The 23,634-nt window shown below is 34.4% G+C and overlaps 1 protein-coding gene across 1 annotated transcript in view; it reads right to left on the reverse strand.

Annotated features, from left to right (window-relative positions):
* Positions 1 to 23,634, reverse strand: part of LOC133523755 (knirps-related protein-like) — a 91,365-nt gene that overhangs the window by 13,963 nt on the left and 53,768 nt on the right. Inside the window, exon 2 of the mRNA XM_061859462.1 lies at positions 8,222 to 8,299. Coding sequence (XP_061715446.1) covers positions 8,222 to 8,299 — 78 coding nt within the window. The remainder of the gene's footprint in view (positions 1 to 8,221; positions 8,300 to 23,634) is intronic.

Here is a 23,634-nt window from a genome sequence, read left to right on the forward strand (position 1 = left end):
CTGGACTTCATCTAGATCGATGATACTCGTCAGGGCAAATCTTTTGAGCCCAAACACGATGGAATTATAATGAGTAGATTAGGAGTTCTGGTGACCAACTCCTGACTCCATCATGAGACCCTGGACTTCATCTAGATCGATGGTACTCGTCAGGGCAAATCTTTTGAGCCCAAACACGATGGAATTATAATGAGTAGATTAGGAGTTCTAGTGACCAACTCCTGACTCCATCATGAGACCCTGAACATCATCTAGATTGATGGTGCTCGTGAGGGCAAATCTATTGAGCCCAAACACGATGGAGTTATGATGAGTAGATTAGGAATTATGGTGACCAACTCCTGACTCCATCATGAGACCCTGGACTTCATCTAGATCGATGGTACTCGTCAGGGCAAATCTTTTGAGCCCAAACACGATGGAATTATAATGAGTAGATTAGGAGTTCTGGTGACCAACTCCTGACTCCATCATGAGACCCTGGACTTCATTTAGATCGATGGTACTCGTCAGGGCAAATCTATTGAGCTCAAATACGACGGAATTATAATGAGTAGATTAGGAGTTCTAGTGACCTACTCCTGACTCCATCATGAGACCTTGGCTAGTCACTATCATGGGTGCGTAGCCAACATGCCAATCGTTTACGATACGACAACGAAACACTACTCTCTCTCTATCGCACTAATATACGCAAACGATTGGTATTTTGGCTAGGCACTAAGCAAGTGTGTGGCCAACATGCCAATCGTTTACGATACGACAACGAAACACTATCTGTCTCTCTATCGCACTAATATACTTTATTTATACCTGCAGTCATTTACTAACTTCTTCATTTTCCATTGGTGTGAAAGAGACAGAATAAAGAGCAAGGGTTATAGTACACTCTGTAGTCTGTACATAAAAAAAACTACTGTGCTTAAACAATAAAATAAAGAGTGCCCATATGATATCATATGACACTAAAATTAATGTTGCTTGAAATTATATTGACAACTATCAAGATTATTCTAGTCTGCATTGAAACGCGCGTCGCGTTGCCGGCGCTCGCGTACCGAGCGCCAACGCCATCTATCGAGCGTTATTTCGTGAAATCGGAGAACGCTCCAAGGATTAAGGGCTCTTAAATATAATTAATTACCTATGTATTATTTATAGTTTTAATTAGAATTGCATTATATTGTTGTGAGAGTTTGCTGTATGCAAATTGCAAACATAACGATTGTGGCAATGACTTTTTTTTAAATTTTATGATTAATTATAACCCAATCCAACGTTATGCTACCACGTCCAGTGGTAGGATGTAACAGTACACACAAATAGCATACTATCAAATTGGTCACCGCACTTAGATCATAGCCTACTTTATATCACGCGCGCTTAAATACTACCCTTGTGATAAAAGGACATGTGTCGCTATAAAATCTACAGACACATATGACGTTATTCCGCCCAGGGGTCGAATAATCGAATATATTATGCAATACTAATCAGACAGTGCACGGACGGTGGGAACGCGCGTCGAATCCTAATGATCTGCCACAGAATGCCATGAAGGTTTTTTACTGGATCGATTGTAGATAGGATTTTATTAGATACGAATTAAGCAAGTTATCATTTTTGTTATGATTATGTAGTTGCAATTTGTTACTTTTTTAGCAATATAATTACCAATAAAAATACCTACATTATAAAAGTGAAAAAGCACTGCTCGGCAGGTCTTCTGCACGATTTATTGCAGATTTATTCATTTAAATGCCAATAGATTTCTTGTATTAGCGTCAAGTACAATCACTATCAATGTCTTTAATTCGTTTACATTTGATTTTATAAGTTTATAATCTTCTAATTCAAAGATATTATTTATTGGCAAGGTAGTCAGTCGTAACTTTTCAAAAGATAAATGTATAAGACGACGTAATATGTAGTTAGTTTGTTTGGCTACGCTCCAATAAGTGTGCGCAACCATTCGCGACAGTTTCAAAACAATAATCATTAAACATACGATTTGCATCACTATACGCCATAGAAGAAGCACTAATCGATAATCGGGTCAAGGCAAAACAGTCTAATTAAACTCGATTAATCGGTAAACCAACCGATCAATCGAAAAGACAAATACAATAAATTGACTCCATAATCGATTGATTTAACTTATCAATAATCGTAACAATAATAAGCTATTAATTGTAACAAAAGTACGCAGTCGATTGCGATGACGACTATCGGCTGAGACGAATCGATTGGATACGATTGCCAACAAATGGTATTGTTTCAACGTTGCACCAAATCAACCGGGTTTTGATCTAGTTTTTTAATTAGGTTTTTTATCAAGGTTGTTGCAAGGGCGCATTGGAAAATTTAATCTGTAATTTAAGTAAGTGCAAAATGTCTTAATTTGTTTGTTAGTATACTAAGCTTAAGTATTTTGTATGGGAAATTATTATACATATCATGACTTCGATATGAACATTACATATTGTGACATTTATACTAAGAAGTAAGTTATGTACGTTGGTGTATAGTGCAATACCGATTATCAAAATAAATAAATCACAAAATGGTCCAATTGCTCATTCGTTTAGCTTCATTTACCTTAAATACATAAATAATGTAAGAATCGTATTATCCAATGATAGTGTCTATTTTATAGAATTCAATATAACTTAACACGAGAATCCTTCATTATCATTATAACACGTAAATACGTCTACTGCCTTACATTTAGCACATTCAATAGATTCCTGTAACCTTATTTATACCATCCAGGACACCCAGTTAGGGGGCTTTCTGCGCTGGAGTTTTAGAGCTGCGGTCGCCACGTAACCTTTAAAAAGTATTCAGCTCAGTAAAGCCCACTACCCCAATTCAAGCAATACCATAAACAACCTCCCATTACCCATACAAAGGCGGTTGTCAATTTGTCGACAATTAACCTGCCGTGGCGCCGTTTGTATGCAGATGCGTGCGCTTCTATTCAGACTTATAAGGCTTTTGCGGAATCCGATTTAGACGCTTTTAATTTCTGGTGGGGCTTAAAACTAATTAAGAGGAAAGGCAGTCTCAGAGATTTAAAAGTAGGCATTTCAATAAATGTTGCGAGAACGAGAATGTTGTTGTTAATAAATGTTTGGTAGTAAAAAGACAACTGCCACTTGGTTTGATTGTACCAATTGATTATATAGGGCAAATTGCATTTTGTTGTTGACGATTACCAGTTCAAAATAATACTATTTAGCTTTTTAAATAGATGTATTGAATAAACTGGTCAATTGTTTACAAATGTTGCAATCGATAAATGTTTGTACTTTTAGAATGGTCTAAGGTTTTTCATTACCCTATATCTTATAAAATCGTGGAAAAGGCGAGGGACGTAGCAGTGGTAGAAATTCGCAACCCAAATAGAATTTCCTTAATAACATGCGACATTACAAATAATTATTTAAGGAATATAAACTTAACAAAATCGGTGTTTCTATTCATTAAACAGCTCTAAATCCATTTAAAGCCATATTCTGAGTAGTCGGGCAGGTTAAAACAAAAGCCGCCAGCGGTAGTTACGAGTAATGGCCGCATGATTGATGGCGACCGCCGCGGCAAAAACGTGTGAACAGCCCTAGTTACGTCACGTTCGAGTTCCGAGTGAGTTACGAGATTGTAGTAGCCGTTGCTTACTATGTAAATACGATACGATAACATCAACCCATTGATATCCTATAAGTCCTAATATAAATTTAACGTCTAGCTTCTGTTCAGTTAGGTGCATTTTTTACGACAAGACCCTTGGCTCCTGGAGGCCTAGTCAAATAATAATTTCTTGCTACGAAACGGTTATGGATATGATCATATCTATAATAACCTTTTCTTAAAAAGATAATAAAGTTCGAATCGCCCTTCTGGAAACTAATCTATGGTCACATATAAATATCATTGATCACTACATCCCTGTATATATTTATGACAAGCATTTAAGATCGGTAAAATGAAGACTTTGTATGAGTAACCATTGTAACTCATTATATTGTAGATGAGTATATTATCAAGAATGAGTATATTTAGTGGAAGACGGTACAATTAACAGCCTATTGAAATATACAGCGTATTTATGGAAAGTTTCGTTAAGTAGATGTGAAATAACGGGAATAAGCTTGAATATCAAGTAGATAAACGTATAAAATCATGCCAGCGTTTAGTAATTTCGTATTAAAATTCAATTCATTTACGATTAGTGATTTTGTACTGTAATGATCCAAATACCACAGTTTGGTCATTTGTCATAAGTAACTTATCCTTTCTCTCAGGAGTCGAACATGAAATGTGCATAAGTTGAAATACATTGAATGACATGATCGTTATAAAAAATTGAAAATGAAGATTTGTTCTGCTAGCCTACGAATAAGTTTATTTTTAAATATGTTTTTGCTGACAGCTAAGGTAGAAAAAAAGAATTGAAAGAAAAACCAAATCTCGATTATCAGATGTCTCAACTCAACAAACCGATCCAGTCCGATAAGCAAACGGTCGCACGGACGAATTATATTCCAATTTAGCTCATTCGGTACACATTCAAATTGCGGTAACGCACGCGAGGAGAGGAAACAGATATTCGGGTTAAGCCTCGCTCTGTCGTAACTCGTTCATAAATCATTGCTTCTAATTTGTTTTTAAAGGTTTCTGGAAAGATGTAATCGGGTATTGTACCATCCTCTTTCAAACGGAGTCGCTGAGAGAGGTAACAGTAGTTAAAAAGGCCGCACGGCTATTTGTCACCAGCACAAAGAGAAGGAAACAAAGCTCACTAACGACCCTCTAATGTGGCTTAATTAATTGACATTGTTCGTAATTGGCCAGCTTTGTCGACGGCTAAGCTAAAAGGTTTTGACTCTATTTTGCCTTTACTGATTTGAACAATGTCAATTGTTTTTGTCATCAAGAAAGCATTTTCAGTGTGGAACTGCAATAATTAAATAGGGAAACAGTTATTTCGTTAGAATAACACAGTAACCGCTTTGTATTTAATCAGAGCAACATTAACGAAAAACAATCGACAAATAAATCGAATTCTCGTAAACTTCCTCATGGTATTGATATCGTTTTGTAATTGCCAGTTTTGTATTATGGGTGTTAAAGTGAGATATTACTTTTTATTATTTGTAATCGACTCAATGCGGGATCAAGATCGATTACTATCATCGATTACAGTCAATAAATTGTTATTATTATTAGTCTGTGCGTCTAGATGAAACTTCTCTCTTTGTTTGTAGAGTTGTGTAGTATTGTTGTAACGAAATTAATTTCTGCAATTGAAATATCTTTTGTCTAGTCATATTATTTATTAATTAAATTTGTTTGACATGGTTTTGTTAAATTAATTTGTAAAAGCACTTTGAGATTTTGTTATAGGTAGGTAAGTCGGTAATAATTCAACTATCTATATACGTCTGATGATTTCCTGTAAACTTCCTCTGTTGCAACATTTCTTACTTAAACATCAGCAAGTCTGGGGAAGCTCTCGGGTCGACAATTTCGATATTTCGTCGGCGATTTTACGCGCCATGCGCCGGCGTTGGCTAACACCGTTCCGGCGTCAAACACCATGACCGGCCTTTTCGCTGCCACGATCATTGCAATACTGATAATGGACTATCAAATACAATACGAATTGATAAGATTTAAAATCTTTAATGGAAATCAAAGGCTGATTCTAAACAATTCAAGGGAAAATAAGGGAATTATATGGAAAATTAAATAAGAATAGTTCAGCATTTACCTATACAATTCAAAATCGTGGAAGATGGTCAATTGGTGTTTTTTAGTAAGTTCATTAGAAACATGAGAACATCTTTACAGAAGTAAACAAAATAAAACTAAATGAAATTAATAATAGCATCAGGCGGGCCGTATGCTTGATTGCCACCGTCGTGGTATAAAAAAGTGACAACCCCTGAATTTAGTTGCATTTTAAGAATGTAAGGTACTTAGAGTTAAAAGTATAAGAAGTTGCCGTGGTTTGTATTACATATACCGATGGGATTGACTCATAATCGTAGGTTACTATTTTAAATTTATATAATATAATTAGAGAACTGGCTAACCAGGTCAATGTTCAGCATTGTCAAGCCGACAATGCCCTAGGTTCTGTTTCTCAACCACCATTGTTCTGATCCACTTGCGCTCATACAAATTGCCGGTCCGCTTAGTGACGTAACTCCTAATGTGATTTAAGGAAATAGCCATTGTGAAACTGTTTGTATTGAGTTAAGTTGCTTGTTTGAGTTTGCATAAATTGTGCGTCTACGTCTGCCCTTGTTCTGATTGTTGATTTGGACAGACAATTTGTGATGTCTATAAGTGCTTTATTTACTATAAAAAACATTTTACTGGAAAATGCATGTTTTACCTTCTGATGATAACATATTTTTATACAGATTGAAATTGTTATGTTTGATCATACGCTGAGGGGTGTATGTATATGTGGGTCATACTAAACAACTTTTACTATTTGGCCAACCACGTAATCGTGAAAAAAAAATCTGCCATCTCATACATTTTGGTGAATCACATGTCAATGTTTTCTAAGGAACAGTAGATTTTTTTTCACGATATCGGGGTTGGTATGGCCTGACCTGATTATGATATGACCTAATGCCACTTTTTTATGTGACCTTTTTTGCTTTTTTGTGTTATTTTTAGTCAGGATCGCGAGCCCTTTCATCGTTCCGGGAGAAAAAAATTCCTTACATTATTCAGACTTTCCTTTTTGTTACCGCCATACAAAGTTTATGGGGAAATAAATGGTAACACCATAGAAAAAACCCCTGGGACATTTTGTTTATCCCATTAGGATCGAAAGAGCTCGTGATTCTGAGGAGAAAAAACTCAAAATTAATGAAAATGTATTTTTTTAAGAAACGCTAATTTAACTTTAGCGGTTCGTAAGAAGGAAGTTATTATGGTCAGCTACTTACTGGTTGAAAACTTGGCTACTAGAGGAAGCTGATAAAGATAGTTTATTTTCCAAGTAGGCATATTACAATGCGCTTATGAACGTCAAATAAAGCTACACTGGCTCTAACCCTACACCTTTGCCCAAGAATCTACTCTGGCCTCTGCTGAGTATTATGTTAAGTACGTAAGTAAGCCAACCACCTGAGATAATTTGTGGAATCATAGTAACTTTCCTTCTATTGATAAATGAGATCGAGTTAAACAAAACGACTAATTTCGCAATATAACAGAATTTATAAGATAATTTTATGCACTAATAACCACTAATAATTACAACTATAATAGTTATTTACGATACAAGTGCAGAAAATAGGAAATTCACAACGAGTGGTGATAAATTAAAACACGACCGAAGGGACTGTTTTAAATTGACACGATTCGAGTTGCGAATTAACTATTTGCATGTGTATCGTACAACGTTTTACAGTACATATGGCTCTTTAAAGTTTTGACATATGCACGGAAAGCGCTCATTCCCGCACCCGTGCGGGAAAGTTGCACCGTATGTACTGTAAAATAAATGGATACACGCTCAGGAAAGCCAAATAAGGAAACATAATACTAAAACCGATTAAAGGGAAACGCATTATTTTTAGTATTTGGTCTAATTTAGATTCGGCAAAAAATCGGTATCAGATCCTTTGCGTGTTGATCGACTTATTGAAGTGAAGATCCCGGATATGACCTTAGAATACCAATATCATCTTTCCGTTGATTACTCGTTATGGCTTTTAATATAAGGTTGGATATGGTTTGATTAGAGGATAGGTTGAGTTATATTTAATAATCAGTTGTAATTAGCGATGAACGAATTTTACTATAAGAATGGTTATTAAAGTTAGGGGATTATTGCATGATAAGAAGAGGAATTAGCCGATTATAAAACGAAATCTGTAATGAATGTGATTGTAGGCAACCAGCATTTGATGCATAAACCTTAAGCGTACTACATTGTACTTGTGTTAATTTGTATCACGTGTTGAACTAACACTCGTGTTGGAGCACTGGGTGTGGTATTTTTTTCATTCAGCATGTTATTATATTTAGATGAATAACACTTTTGTGAAAATATTGTTGCTGTAGGTAGATATTTTATTCGCTCTTGGAATTGAAGCTCTTGCTTTTTATTTGGGAAGAGCGACTATACTCGAAGATGCTATTGATTTAAAAGTGAAAATTTCGTAAGTAGTTAAAGTGGTTGAAAGCTTACCTTACAACCCTCGCATGTGAAGGCCCCAAAATGGAAGCCTGCAGCCGGCTCCCCGCACACTTTGCACTTTTGGTTCATCTGTAACAAGAAAAGATCCAAGTTAGTCAACGTTACGTTATTTTTTATTAGCAGAATGTTAATTCGTATAAGATAAGTAGACTTAATAGTGACATAAAGGATGTGAGAATTTTTAATTCCAATAAGAAAATAAACATTAAAGTGAAGATATTTGTAAATTAATAAAAATGGAATTCGAACAAGCGAAAATTCTATGATAAAAATAAAGTAAATATAGGTAATTAGAAGACAACTTGAACACTAAATGCAAGCAAATATATATCTGCATAAAAAAAAAAAAATTGAACACAACAAATGAAGCCCGAGCAAAAACTAAAGAGAAATAAACCTTCAAACTGAGCAATATTGTCGGTGTTATCGGTCGACATAAAGTGCGCGCGAACCCGGCACAGAAACCCAATTCACTATTAATACGCCGTGACCAAAACCGACCATTTTCCAATCAGTCATTTAGTTGTTAATTTCGAGGACCACAGTGCATGATATTGCTTCGATAAAATCTCTTGTATGTTTCAGAATCGTTATGTATCGATTACTATTTGCGCTGTTTTTTTACTTTTTAATCCATTTCAATTTGTCGGGTTAGTTTTGTGGTATAGGTTTCTCGCGTTGCCGATCGGTTACGTGTTGAGTTTAATTAGTTTTCGATTATTGTTTTTATAAGTTTTATAGCACTATAATAATTGAGCAAGTGTTTGAGTGGTTATGAGATTATTGAACGTGTGAAGATGTAACTAAGCCAAAACAGCATTTATTGTAACTTGAAATTCTTTAATTTAAATGATTTGATCCGGTTTTGAATGCCATGAAATCATTAACTACCATTACTCAGGATTTGAATAAAATTTCTGTTGTTATACATTTTAACACTCGCTCGAGCGTTTAAGAAGCATATTTCAGTTTAAATGTCCTTTTGCTAATACGCTGTAGGAATAAGGACATAAATACGGGTAATAACTTTATTTAATCTGTAAAGGATTGCAATTGGATTGTGGATCTGTAAAAAGGGTTGCAATAAACAAATGTTAATAATTATTCTTTTTATATTAATTACTACTACTACACTTACGTTTTAATAAGGTAATTTGTCTATGAATTAATCTTATAAGATGTTTGGACGAACTCGTTATTAGTAAAAAATATTTTGTAAAGTTCTGTTGAAATTTTGTGCAGGTAATTATCGACCACAAACTATATCGTGCTCTTGGAATATATTAGAGCAATAAATGATGTAACCAGGCAAAAACATTGCACAATATCCTACGGTAAAACGTTTTATCAATTTTGCAAACAATTTCAATCCAAGTTAGACCAGTTTTAAACGCATTCTACAAGAAAATCTTCACAACAGAAAGCTTGCTCATTAAGGGCTTATTTAAAAATGTAAATACGTAGGTACATCTAGAGGTAACTGTTAATCAAGTCGATATGCATCGAGACACCTCGGAGTATGAGATTTACTGGAGTGTAAAGAATTCCGTTGGATTTGGAGATATTTAGGAGCATAAATAATAATGACACTTAAATTTAGATTTAGATTATGTATTAGTATTAGTTTTTGAGTTAGCTACGAATAATTCAATATGTTAATAAATCTCAGTACTAAGCAAAATTATTTAGCTTGTTAAATTTTTGGAAACAAGTATCTTAGAAAATAATATGTTCTATAAATTGTAGCAAATTTTTTTTAAAGAAAAAGTACAATAGTTGGTTGGTATCACTGATGTAGATTGGACGAAGTTTGTTACGGATTCCGTTTAGTACCTACTTACGCTTTTGACGAAGCTTGCGCTGTGGATTTAGATGATGGATGTGCTTTAGTACTTATGTTTTCGTTTAATATATTATTATGCATAGTAATAAATAGCAGTATTTGGCCACTTACAGTAAATCGAGTCAAACAGAAGCTATGATAATTAATATTTTAGTAGTCCACAAGTGAACATGAAACAAATGTTCGTACACGACAACCCTAGGCTGCGGGCTAGACGCCCCGTCACAGTCACAGGTGCCCGGTGACTCGGTTTACTGCGACAATTCAAACCCTAGTTTGTACGATGAATATATTCCATTTTTGCACGCTGAAGAATTCACAAAAATCCACATTGACCTAAATGATTAATAAAATACATTTGATAAATAGTATTTGTAAACCTTAATATATATTTTTGTCGTTAAAATAAATAGCCTAGTTGTCATGACTCTAGTTTAGCAACTCATATCGTCACTATACTTACTCAACCTCGTATCTATGTATTAGATACTATATCAGATACGAGTTTGAGTAGGTATAGCGACGATATGAATTAGCGACTGTGCTTTTTGCCGCTAACAGACTAAGGCTGCCTTTCCACTGAGGAGGAGCATCAAAACTTATTATATACCCGAATGCATTTCAGCTATATTATGTAGTGCATGTCCACCATAGATAGATAGATAGAAGATAGAATACTCTTTATTGACACACCTCAGTAAAAGGATACAAAAGAAAAGAAAAGAAACAATGGATTAAATGTACAGGCAGACAACAGGTCTTCTCGCTAATGAGCGATCTCTTCCAGACAACCTTTGGGTAGTGGGAACAGATAAATTAATCGATAAAGAAGGTGTTGCTAAAACTTTATGAAGCCTACATTCACACCCGCAATGACACACCATTTGTGACTATATTAAGTCAAACCACAAACGCAAATGGCGATGGCGCATCGCTAATTCCTTGCTCGAGATTAGAAATTATCGTCTATAAAAAAAACCTCCATGAAAACTTATTTCAAACCCTACTGCACCTCGGCAGTATTACAACAGTCGCATGGTCGCCCGCCGCACGGAGTAAATCACGCCGCATGAGCCCGGCCGCTTATCGCCGATCGCCCGCTCTAAATTAGATCGAACACGATTCCCTACAAGCACTCGCTTGTTTTAAGGGAATGTCGCCCGATGATTTGTCGTTTTTATGATATCCGCGCTTGTTAAGGTCTTTTAACTTTTTTAATGGTTGGTAGTCCTGCTGTTTGGTTTTTTTAGTCGTTTGGCCTACGATGTTTGTTTTACCTTTACCCTTTTTGTTGCATTGACATTATCTAGTGAGTTATGTTATGAGTATTGTTAACAACAATGTCGTTTCCATGATTTTGTAAACATACAACTTATTTTTAGAAAATGCATCGGCTCAGGTAACTTCGTATATAATTTTCTGACTACCCTTAAGAATGTGAAAGCATTCTTACTCTGTCATATTGCATTTAAATTTTCTCCCCGGTCAACGAACTCGATGCAGAATGCCGTAACTGCATTATCCGAATCAGCGTGTATTCGAGCATGTAATGCGATGCAGCGGATCGATTTTTACCATACGACTTAATTAATTTGACTCCTTGTACTTTAATTTTTTAAAGCCATAGTGACGTGCAAACTTAAACACTAATTAAACAAAGATAAAGTTGAATATGGTTTGAAAGGTCCGCTATTTATTCAACCATATAAACTGAAGGCTTATGACATGAGGACGAAAAATGGCGAGCCGAAAAGGTTGTCACTGGATAATCAGTTATCTGAATGAAATCTCGACACACAATTAGCATATTAATGATTTCATGTTCCTTGGGATTGCCTTTTTGTTCTAGAACATTTATTGGATTGTGTTTTAAGTTTGAGTCTGTATTTTATACTCCTAATATACATTTAGCTACTTATATCCAACGTCCGTAGGTCCCTATGCTTTAGTAATTTTGCTTGTAGGTGCTTTTTTGTCTTTCCGCCCGATTCGAAGAATGAGATACGATAACGATAAGTTCTGGTTTAGATATCGTTTGTATGCCGTATAATTAACAGAAGCAGCTCGATCCGGGCAACCAATGTCACTTTGACGTTAGAAATATCGTCGATAGATCTTATTGGGATTACCGAGGAATCGAAATAAACGTGAATTTAGACGTCGTTTAGTTATCGATCTTTTTAAGATCTTTCCAAGATCTTAAACGTATCTTAATAATTCTTCGAATCTGGCCGTTTTGCACTTAAACAATGTTTTTGCAATTGCTCAATATATTTCCACTATTGCTTTATTTTTACTTTAGAAAATTTGGACGTAGTTTATCAAAAGGGATCCATCCTCAAAATGATGTAAAATAATATCTGACTTTACTTTTTATACAAATAGTTTAAATTTGATTGATAGATTTTTGTAGGTTGGATCCTTTTCCTTAAATTACATTTGTTTATTCTTTCTTGCGGCTTATTTATTAACTATCAATTACATTATCGTTTTCACATGATCAAGAAAATCATATTAAAAGTACCAGGCGGCCATATATCAAAGGAGATCAAAGAAAGTTGTCCCTAGATTCCCACGGAGGTCACTCGGACGGCGTCGGCAACTCTGTAATGCCCGCCAAATGACAGGGCCGCGCGTTCACACGCCCAGGGAGTAAATATAGTAGGTGCTGTGAGTGAATCAAATGATTCCTATAGTTTTGTATTGGTACAGAATGATATGCAGGACAATGATGAGGGACTGAATTTTGTTAACGAATAGAGGGTAATTTCGTTTTTAATGTATCTTGTACACAGGTTTTTAAAAAATGACAGTTTTTATTACAAGTATAGTTTGATAGACAACTATGGCGTCCACTACATTTCCTTATTTATATCTTCTATTTTATGAAAACCCACAAAAACTTACGGCATTTTATTTTATACAGGTGAATTGCACTGAGATGATTAGGTATTATAGCACGCACTTGTTTTTGTTTTTGTTACGTCACGTTTTTCCTTATTTTTGTTTTTTTTTGCTTCAACTTGTTTTTCATAAAACGTGATCTGTTTACAATATGGGAACAGCACTAATCGCGGGCCGCGATATGGCAGTTCTCACAATGCCGGCATAACTGCGGAGTCTATAAGTGAGCGCGACTAATTTGTAATGCCGCGGGAACATCGAGACGATACCGACTGCAAAAATGATCTACTTCAGACACGTCAGTTTTATACTTTTGAGTCCCTAGTAACGATTTTACAGAACCCAGATTAATATATATAACCGCGCGCGTAGGTATGGCGCGGAGGTCGCGGGTTCAAATCCTGGCTCGTACCAATGAGTTTTTCGGAACTTATGTACGAAATGTCATTTGATATTTACCACCAGCTTTTCAGTGAAGGAAAACATCGTGAGGAAACCTGCATACATCTGCGAAATAAATTCAAAGGTGTATGTGAAGTCCCCAATCCACATTGGGCTAGCGTGGGGACTATAGCCCGAGCCCTATCACGCATGAGAGGAGGTCTGTGCCCAGCAGTGGGATGTATATAGGCTGAATTATTATTATTCTTATTTTATTATATATATTCGAATTATGGATGAAAATTGAGATATACCACTGCAGGTTCAAGTTTCAGTATTATTAAGGACTTAACATCATTGGATGTCTTTGCAAGGACAAAATACAACTATGTAGTTTTAGGTAACCATTATTTTTAGAATATTGTTGAAAATAAATGTGCAAATTTTGTATAGTATCTTAATTTAGTCCTACATGCTGACTAATTGTTGTTGCATAATTCAAGTTGAGTTGTTGAATTTTACAAATCAATTTGCAGTTGTCATTTTTAATTCACTTAAACGTTTTTTTTCGCCGAAAAAAAGAACGCTCAAGTTGACATTCACGGCCCGCGTCGAACTTAAGAATGCGTCAAAATTTTCTTAAAGATACGATATGGATTGGTTATGTCAGTATCAAAAGAGACGTTTTGTTGAAGAAACATATGTTTTGACACTGACATATCTAATCCATATCGTATCCTTAGAAAATGTTTGACGTATCATAAAGTAAAGTTTAAACCGGGCCGTTAGTTTCCCGTTATTAGTAAATCGTATAATTTTGATATTTTAGATAACTTGATTGATTCAAAAGGTTAGGTGCTAAAACAACCTTATTTTTTTAAGCATACGTCTAAACTAATTTGTCCATAACAGCTTATAGACTTTTATTAATGACCAACAATAAAATAAACCCAATTTGCATGTACAATAAGATAAGGTTTGAATTAATTTATGTGGGTGTTTTGGATTACGCTTTTTTGTTAATTTTATTTAGTCGTTTCAAAATTACTAGCGAAAACTATATTAATTTTAATAACAAGAATTCAATAGAATATATAGGTGTTAGTATTATGTTCATTATTTCATTAATCTATTTCTCACCTATTAATTAAACAACAAACATATATTTTTCTTATCTTACATCGAAGTATATACACTTTTGCGTACCGTACCTACCTGCCTTGATTTAGTTTTGATAGATGTTAATTCGTAATGCCTCGACTTATGCATATTATACTTTAAAAAAGTCTTAAAAGAGACTTCAATTACTTCAAAATAAGTTTTTTTTCTACATAAATCTCAAATAATTAAATTTGTCATAAAAATTAATTGTCATATTGTCTTCGTAAAGTATCTGCTAGGCTTCATGTTTGATTTTTCATTCGTTATATTTGCCCTGGAGGCATATTCTGATTGTAATAACAGGTTGTTAATTTGATCCACAAATGGTAGGGATATGATCGTCAAAAATTACGTTTTTGGCGTTAACAAATCCAGATCAAATTCATAACCAGTTTTTACATCCAATAAATAACCCTCCTGGTATAAGGAGACGGATGGCAACTAGGTTATTTATAAGGCAGCATTCGAGCCGCTTGTTATAGTTGTCTTCCTTATAAAATATCCTAAGTGTGCGGAAAGTGCGCATTAAAAACGACCTTTTTTGTTATGAACCCATTTTATTGGAGGTTATCTTTTATTGCTCTTTAAAAGGGTTACTTAGCCTAGGTTTAATACTTATCGAGATCGCGGCTTTTCTATAAGACCATTTTATTGCTATTTTAAGTTTCCTGAAGTTTTACAACTTATAATAAAATACTGGCGGATACCGCGGACTTATTAGGAATGAAAATTTTGTGAAGCTAGAAAACATGCGAGACTACGGCACGAAATATTGTCTAGATTCTTGAAATAGAACAGAATTATTAAAAAAAAGCGACCGACATGGCAGCATTATAATTAAAAATAAGTGGACTTAACTAATAAAATTACAATAATTCCCATTTTTAACAGCCCCTTGACAACATTCACTTACGGATACGATCATTGTACCTACCCCTAAATGTGTGAGGTGGGTTTAGTTTTTATCTACCTATAAACCTTGCTTGGTTTGAAGAGCTTCCCATTCTGGACGGAATAAATACGATAATTTTGCGTTAAATTACGAAAATTCTATTTATACGTTCTTCGCACAGCGAAATAGAATGTTAACAGTTCACGTAATATACTTTTTTAACTTTTCGTTTTTTTTTTTGTAAACTGCACGAAGTGTGGAGGGGTTCTGAGCTTTACTTTCGTCCGCGGGTAGATTCCGATCTAGGTAAATATAATACTATAATATGAGAATACGATAAGAACATTCTTTACAGTAAATTTTACAAAAAACATGGAATGACTTAATTAACCTTCCGTGTGTGTGAAAAAATCGTTCTAAAACAAAATGGAAAAAGATCAAAAAATCAACCAGGAAACTTTTCGTACACAGACGAAGTTTAGAACATTGATTAGAAGTGGTTAAAAAAAACCGTGTGCATTTGTTGAAAGCAATCTACGTCCTACTACCTATATAAGCTGTGGTCGAGTGCATAACGTAGTGCGCCTGACCTCGGTCGAGCACGAGCGAATCACCACGACCTGCGACCTCCCGTACACCTGATTTTCGGATGCCGTGCGATCACGACTAGCCACAATACATATTCATGATTGCGAACTGCGAAGTTTGCCGTAAGTATAAGTTTTGGCGACAAAAGGGCGGTTATTTATTTACTTAAGTTATAAATCGATGGACTCTTTGGGTCATTCTTTAAACGCTTTATCCCTGTAACCTCACTTGTTTCCTAAATTTTAAACTGCAACTTTTGCCGAGATTCTTCTGTAATAGATCGCCATCGGCCGCCAAAATAATAAAGAAAGAAGCTATTACGGGCAATGATCGTCAGATCAATCGATAACAATACACTGCAAACATCGTTGACTTTAAGTAACTTGATTTATAGAGGGAAAAGCGTCTGTCACAAATTGACATAATAGTGGATAGCTCAGTTTCTCAATTGCGTTTGATTCTTTTTTTAAATAAAAGTCGTTTACCAAGCGTAATGTAATTATGTCACTTTAAAATAAACTTTACAATAACAAATACGTACAGTGAAGTTCAATAAATAAAGCACAGGTGAAGGCTCGCGATTATTTTAATTGACGCTGGCTTAGGCGATAAAGGCGACAAACGTGAATAAATACGCAATTAACATGAGGAATCCGCTCACTTACCGTACAATCCAATTAGACTCAATGTACAGTCAGCTATATGAACATAATCACTATTCCGTTGTTCAACACGCTTCTGGACAGTCCTTGTAATTGGTAGATAATGTCATTAGATTGATTGAGCCATTTGTAGTAGTTTATACCAATATAGTTGTATTTTTAACCTTTTCGGGGCCATTGACTTGATATAAAGTCAGTACATTTCGTGCCCCATACGCCACGACTTCATATCAAGTCGTGGTTTTGGTCAGGTTAGTATATGTACAGTTTTTGACGTGACGTTAATGACACCTTATTACTTCATTGACGTGGCGGCGAAAAGGTTCACCTACCATACTAAAATACCCAATTATTCTGACGAGATGATCTGTATGTCGAAAATGTAATACAAAAGTAGGCCAGTGAAAAGTTATGTGTGATTCGAACTCTATAATATTGTACATTTCTGGTTAAACAAAATGACATTTCTTCTGGTAGGTCATATTAATAACGGTTTATTACAAGAAATTGCTATCTGAATACGCCTCTTGGTTATGTTTAAAGAAATTACTTATGCTGTAGCATTTTATTTGTGAAAACTCTTAGGGCCAGGTTCACAATGTCCAAGTAAAGTCCTGAATAAGCTACTTGCCACTTATCTGACGAATAAAGTCATCGTTGGCGTTTCACAATCTTCGAATAAGCTTAACCAGTAGATGAAGTACTAAGTTTTGCAGGTAATTTTATATGCTATCCAATACTCGTACTTTACTTGGACATTGAGAAATAGGTCCTTAATAATGTCGATATTATTTTCTGATCAAATAGTTTTAAATCGGTATTGGCAATACCTAATTTATCATTAAAATTTGTAATGCATTATTAGTTTATTAATGTATAGATAACGTATTGAGATAACTATGCAACTGACTGTACTAACAGTACCTCCAATTATTTCGTTTGTTCCTATAACTACCTATACACATTAAAATTGATAGAACTATTCAGGTATTTAAACTTGTACGCTTGAGAAGAAAATTAGAGGAAACTGAAGGTGCTAAGTGACATTAATTGCTCTAATAAGCTACACAGGGTCTTGCAGTCATATAAGCGCGAGTTAAAACTATTATCGGAATTTAAGTTAATTAAAATAGGGAATACGGAATGTTCACTTGATAAATACAATAAGGAGAATAAATTAACTTTAATTAAAATAGATTTATGTAAAAAATACTAAAAGTTATATAGGTGAACCAACGATACAAAAGTTTTTTTTTTCGTTTCTTTACAACTGGTTGGCAAATATATTTGTTTTAACAGTACTTTAAATGAAAATCTTTTTTTTTTTTTTCTTTTGTCAGGAAGAGATCGCTCATTAGCGATAAAACCGCCTGTTATCTTCCTCTATTTTTAATCTTTTTTTTTTCTTTAATCTATATCTTTAAATTAAAGAGTATTCTATCTATCTATCTATCATCGTTACATCACATATATTAAGTGTTAATTCAGTGTTAAATGATCTATTAATACGACATTAACATAACATAGATCTAGATCGTTTCGCGCACAATTAAGCGCGCATCGCTTTCGGGCGCATGCTCCGTGAAGCGCGATTAACATACACGTGTTTTTGTTTATTAACAGCTTAAAAAGCGTAACTGATATGACTTTTATATTACCTTGTTGTCTTGTAATAACTATGTTAGAATTTTTTAAAGTTCTTTTATGTCATTGAATTAAGTAAAGTGATACAGCGAATTCAAAAAATGTATCATCAATCAATAATCAAAAATACGTGCCCCTTTTGGAACAAAATTTGTCCTTTTTTGTAATTTTTAACAATCGAATGGGTATTTGTCATTCAAAAAAGGCAAAGGATTCCGTTAGACGATCGATTGGTTATCGTTAAAAACGCATGATTTATTATATCTAATTGATATAATTCACGTCACTGCCCCTCAGGGGTCGCGTATGAAGTCATGACGCAACACATTTTGACAGACCATGACAAATTGTTGTGACAAAATATTTCAACAGTTGCGTCAAACGAAACCAACCCTCATCAATGAATATGGAATGCATTCGAACAATTTCACCTTGACAGTTAAATAAACAATTGATAAACCTTAATTCTAAACATAAAAGGACAAAAATCAAATGTATTCTATTTCACGAATTGCAAGTTGTGCCGTTTGAGTAACACAGAGAACGAAATGACAGTGCGTTCTTAATTCAAATTTGAAAATTGGAATGAATGATTCGGGTCCGAATTAAAGAAAAGGTTTTATCAGGATACGTTCTGAAATACGATTTGTGGAATGAGTTGGCGTTTTTTTCTGGCATCTGTTGCAAATGTAAATTTTGAATTGAATTTGAATGCAAGGATTAAAATAAAGAAATATATAAAATAAGGATCCATTTAGAAATGTCAACGGATGCGCAATAGTCCCATAGGAAATTTACAGTCTGGCAAGCCAAGTTTGTCAGCATAAAAAGGCGCGTTATTCAAAATATTCTAGTAACAAGGCTTGCCAGACTATTATTACTTACCTATAAGTTTTCTTTTCACGATAAAATTACCAGGCTTAGTGTTTAATTACGAGTCTGATACTGTTTTATAATATTCGAATTATATTTGAGGAAAACAAGTCTCATAAAATCTGAACATGACATTATCTACGCTTTATAAAAAACTATTATATCACGTCATGTGATGTCGAATGACAGCTATAGAACAAAAATATGTACTTTTGACACGTGACATACATTTAATCAAGAACCAATAATATGCGAAACATCAAACCGTTATTGAAGCTTACTATAATCGAGTTGTCAGTGTAAAATTACACTTGAATAGGTGCCAATTGATTGACAATTTAACAAATAATCATTTCCTATATTAGTTACGGATCTAAATAATAGTGTGGATTAGAGATTTGTATGGACGGTGACCTATGGCCCTGTTAATCGTATTCCAAACGCTTATTGAGCGCAGGCGACTTTTTGCTTCAGAATAGTCGTATAAGTATGACCTTACATTCCGTAATAGAACTGCGTTTTGGATATTTGACTTATGGTGGTTTTATTGAGTCACAAGCTTATCAAGCGATAGTAATTACAGCCCTGAATACCGTTGCGTTAAAATGCCTAAACATTATATAATTTATCTTGCACTTAAGACCTTTTTCGTATAAAGAATGCTCCATGACTGGCCATCGGCTAAATACAATAGCATGAAGCTATCACCTGACTTTTTTATATGTAATTCTCCTATTGTTTGGTGTAAGTGATACTTTGCAGTTTAGGCCGGCGTTTCGTTGCAACGATTCTCATGTCGAGATTAGGTCGTAGTTGATTGGTTTATTGATGAATTTATAATTTCATTACTTGTTATTATAATGTGCTTAGAAAAGCTTATAATTAGTTAGTAAGCTACACACACATGACGTGAGCAGGACCAATCTGAACGTGACATAGTCTACGCTTGACAAACTTTAATACCACGATACTACAAATTACTACCAAGTAGGTATAGGAAAATATTTAATACTTCATATTTATATTGTTCTAAAATAAATAATAGCAGGTAGTGTAGGTACCTACATTGATCGATAGATGAAATAAATTCTAGTGCTATAATTATCAATACAGTATTGTGTCTGAGTATTTTTACATGCTAACTTGCATAAGTTAGTCAAACATTAGGAACATACACTAAAAAAATACAAACATCACTAAAATGTCAAAAAGCTATACACTAAAAATTACAGCCATAAATACAAATAAATACAAGTAGTTATCTACTAAAAATCTTACGTCAAATACTTGGAAATTCTATGCTATTTCATTAGATCATAGTTAATTGTTAATTCAAATAAACACGACAAACTACTGCTGCAAAAACGCGATTTTTTTCAAACTACATTTGTTATTGCAATATTCTGAATTTAGTAAACAGTTGAATCGCGAGACTTCAGCGCGTGACAAATGTCCGTTGGCACGATTCTCCGATTAATTGAAATGTTACTAATTATAATCGTTAATTACAGATAGTTAATCGTTGCTATAACAACAGCGAGCTAAGCGCGCGCTGAGTCACGCTATCTGACTGGAGCATATTGAAGACTTTGACTTTTAAGTCACATGCACATAGCCGCCGCCGCCATACAATCGAAGTTACGTTCTCATTTTAAAACGACATTCTTAAATGACATGTGACATGAACATTCAAGTAACATACAGTACCGGCCAAAAATATATAACCTCTATGTTTTTACGGTAGTACTTTTTTACATTAAATTTGTAAGTGATTTCCACCTTACTACTGAAAGTCGTCTAGTAGCAGTAGTCCACGATTGATAATAAACATATATGACGAATTAGCTCTGCAAAATTACCCCGCACATATTGTGCCGCAGCGGGCGGGGCGTCAACATTGTGCCGCGGAGCTGTTTAGCTGGCAAATGGCGGCCCGTTGTCACATCATAGTATTCAAATTATATCTTTAACAAAAAAAAAAAAAATATTAAATTATTTTCCAAGAAAATTAGAGCGATTAGATTACATACAAAACTTCTGCCTGTTAAACTTTTTACCTCTATCTTCATGTATTATATGTGTTTCCATCTACATTTTTTCAGAGGTTGTGCAATAAAGAGGATTTGTATTGTATTGTAACTTCTACTCGGCTTACTTCTTGAAATAAGCCGAGATGCCGAGTATGTTATAGGCCGCTTAGTAACATGAAGTGTTTTGTAATCCATTCTATTCATATTTCAGTCAGTGTTAAGTGCGATACTTTTTATTTTATTGCATTTCAATTTATAAAATAAGGCAAATAATCACAAAGGCACGGGGTCACATTTTTGTCCAACATTGTACCTATACCCAATTATTACCTATAAAACACATCATAGTTACGTTGTACGATATTAATTTAATATCAGCACAAAACGAATGTATATCATTTTTTGTGATGTATGAACACCTAAAAAAACGATATGTGTGACAGTCAAATGAGACACCATTCTGCTATTGAAACGTAATTAGGATACCAAAACGCAAGTATAAGTGACATGTCAAAGCAAAAGTCTGTCACGTGCCATATAAAGGCGTAGCATTGTCAAAAAACAATGGCTTCCGATGCTCTAAATAGATTCGAGCATCGAATAACCATCGATTATATTTATAGAACAATATAACAACCATGTTGATCTTTAAACATTCGTCTTTTGATTATGAGTCGCATGTTTATGCAGTCGTAGTCCTGAGTACGGTTTGTTAATTAGTTATTGTTTTAACTTCAGTTGAATGTTAATTGATGCCAATAGGTATTTGACAGTTAGGTATTGTAACCAGGGCTTAATCGGCCAATCAACTTGGAACAACATTTTTTGCGTTATTTTGGTATTCTTGTAGGCTTTTAAAAGAGGCACATTATTTTTCTAGATTAACCCTTCGGTATGTCTAAGCACTGATCAGTGGGAATGAATTTAAACCTATTGTATTAAACATTGGATTTAAATTCACGCGCACTGATCAGTGCTTGCTTAGACATACGAAAGGTTAAAAGTGTATCTAGTCTTGTTAAATGTTGCAAATTTTTTTATACTGACGTAAATGAAAACTGACATAATAAGCTATGCGCTTTCAGATACATAATATATGAAACTGTGTGTTTATTTTATTACTTTACATTTTAAGATAACGATCATCTTTTATATCTTCTAAGTAGAACAAAAATATTCTTGTATCAAAAAAGTTATCCTGTTGTATAACTAACCTTTTTAATGCGTGAATTTTAAACATGCGGAAACAAACAATGAAGTAATAACTTCCCACAATAAACCTCTTTTATTGAGCAAAACAAAAAAAACTAACCTTTTAAACGGGCAAATCCCAAAATTGCAAATGGAAACAAAGATTAAGTCTATTCTCATACAATAAATTAACGATAGTAGAAAGGCATAAGTATTTACTATGTACCTATTCGCATACGTCAGTGTTCAGGACGGTTCATGCCACCCAGGTATTTTATTGCAGTAATTAGAGAACAAGCGAATTTGCGCTAAAACGGTAACAATGAATACAATAAGCTATATATCCGTTAAAAGGTCGGGCAATATGAACAGAGTTCCGTATGAGTACCGAAGATATTTGAAATGACGGAAGAAAACGGAAAAAGTGTATCCGGAGAGTTCCAATTAACGGAATAGTGATTTATTTCATAGATAACAAAAAAATAGTTATATTTGATACTTCCTCCTACTACGATGTTTGTAGTATGCTTTTCAAGAAATCGGTAATCTTTGTAGCGATATACGGGTTTAGTTTTTGACTCTTTTATTGGAATAAGAAAACATGCATTTAATTCAGATCGCTGGACCTTTCCTATGGAAGTTTTATATCGGTCATTAAGAAGTCGTAAAGTGTTTTTTTCTTCAGAACTGCTTTTTACACTTCTTACCGAACCCTGAGAGCAACAAAACCGCGTCGGCGCATGAAAGAGCCGCGAAACAAAAGCGGTCGTAAAACAAAACAAAATCAACTTTGCACTCTAAAGAACACATGTTACGGTGCAAATTGGAATGCTCTTGTTATTACTTTTAGTGCTTTTTCGCTCTGAAAGGGCAGGTCATAAAATCTATTCGCAGAAAAGAAATTTGCACAACCATTGTAATGGTTAGGCTAGGATCTGCAATAATGTAGAAAAGTCGTAGTTCATTATGAAATATGTATGGAGATAGGATGTTTTGCAGAATGTGATAGAGTAATGGTTAGGGTTTAGGGTTTAGTGAAGATAAAACGCACATAAAGGCTTTGACAGCATGTTCTGTTATTTTTAAGATATGTTTCTTGAGTGAATCTGTGAATTTTACTGACCTTTACTGACCAATGCAATGAACGCAATAGATACTTTTAAAAGTAGGTACACGTTTCAACTTAAAAGAACGCCGCAGTAAAACAATACTCAATATACGAGAAGTAGGTACTA

The sequence above is a fragment of the Cydia pomonella genome, chromosome 12 (assembly GCF_033807575.1).
Source record: "Cydia pomonella isolate Wapato2018A chromosome 12, ilCydPomo1, whole genome shotgun sequence".
Taxonomy (NCBI): Eukaryota; Metazoa; Arthropoda; class Insecta; order Lepidoptera; family Tortricidae; genus Cydia; species Cydia pomonella.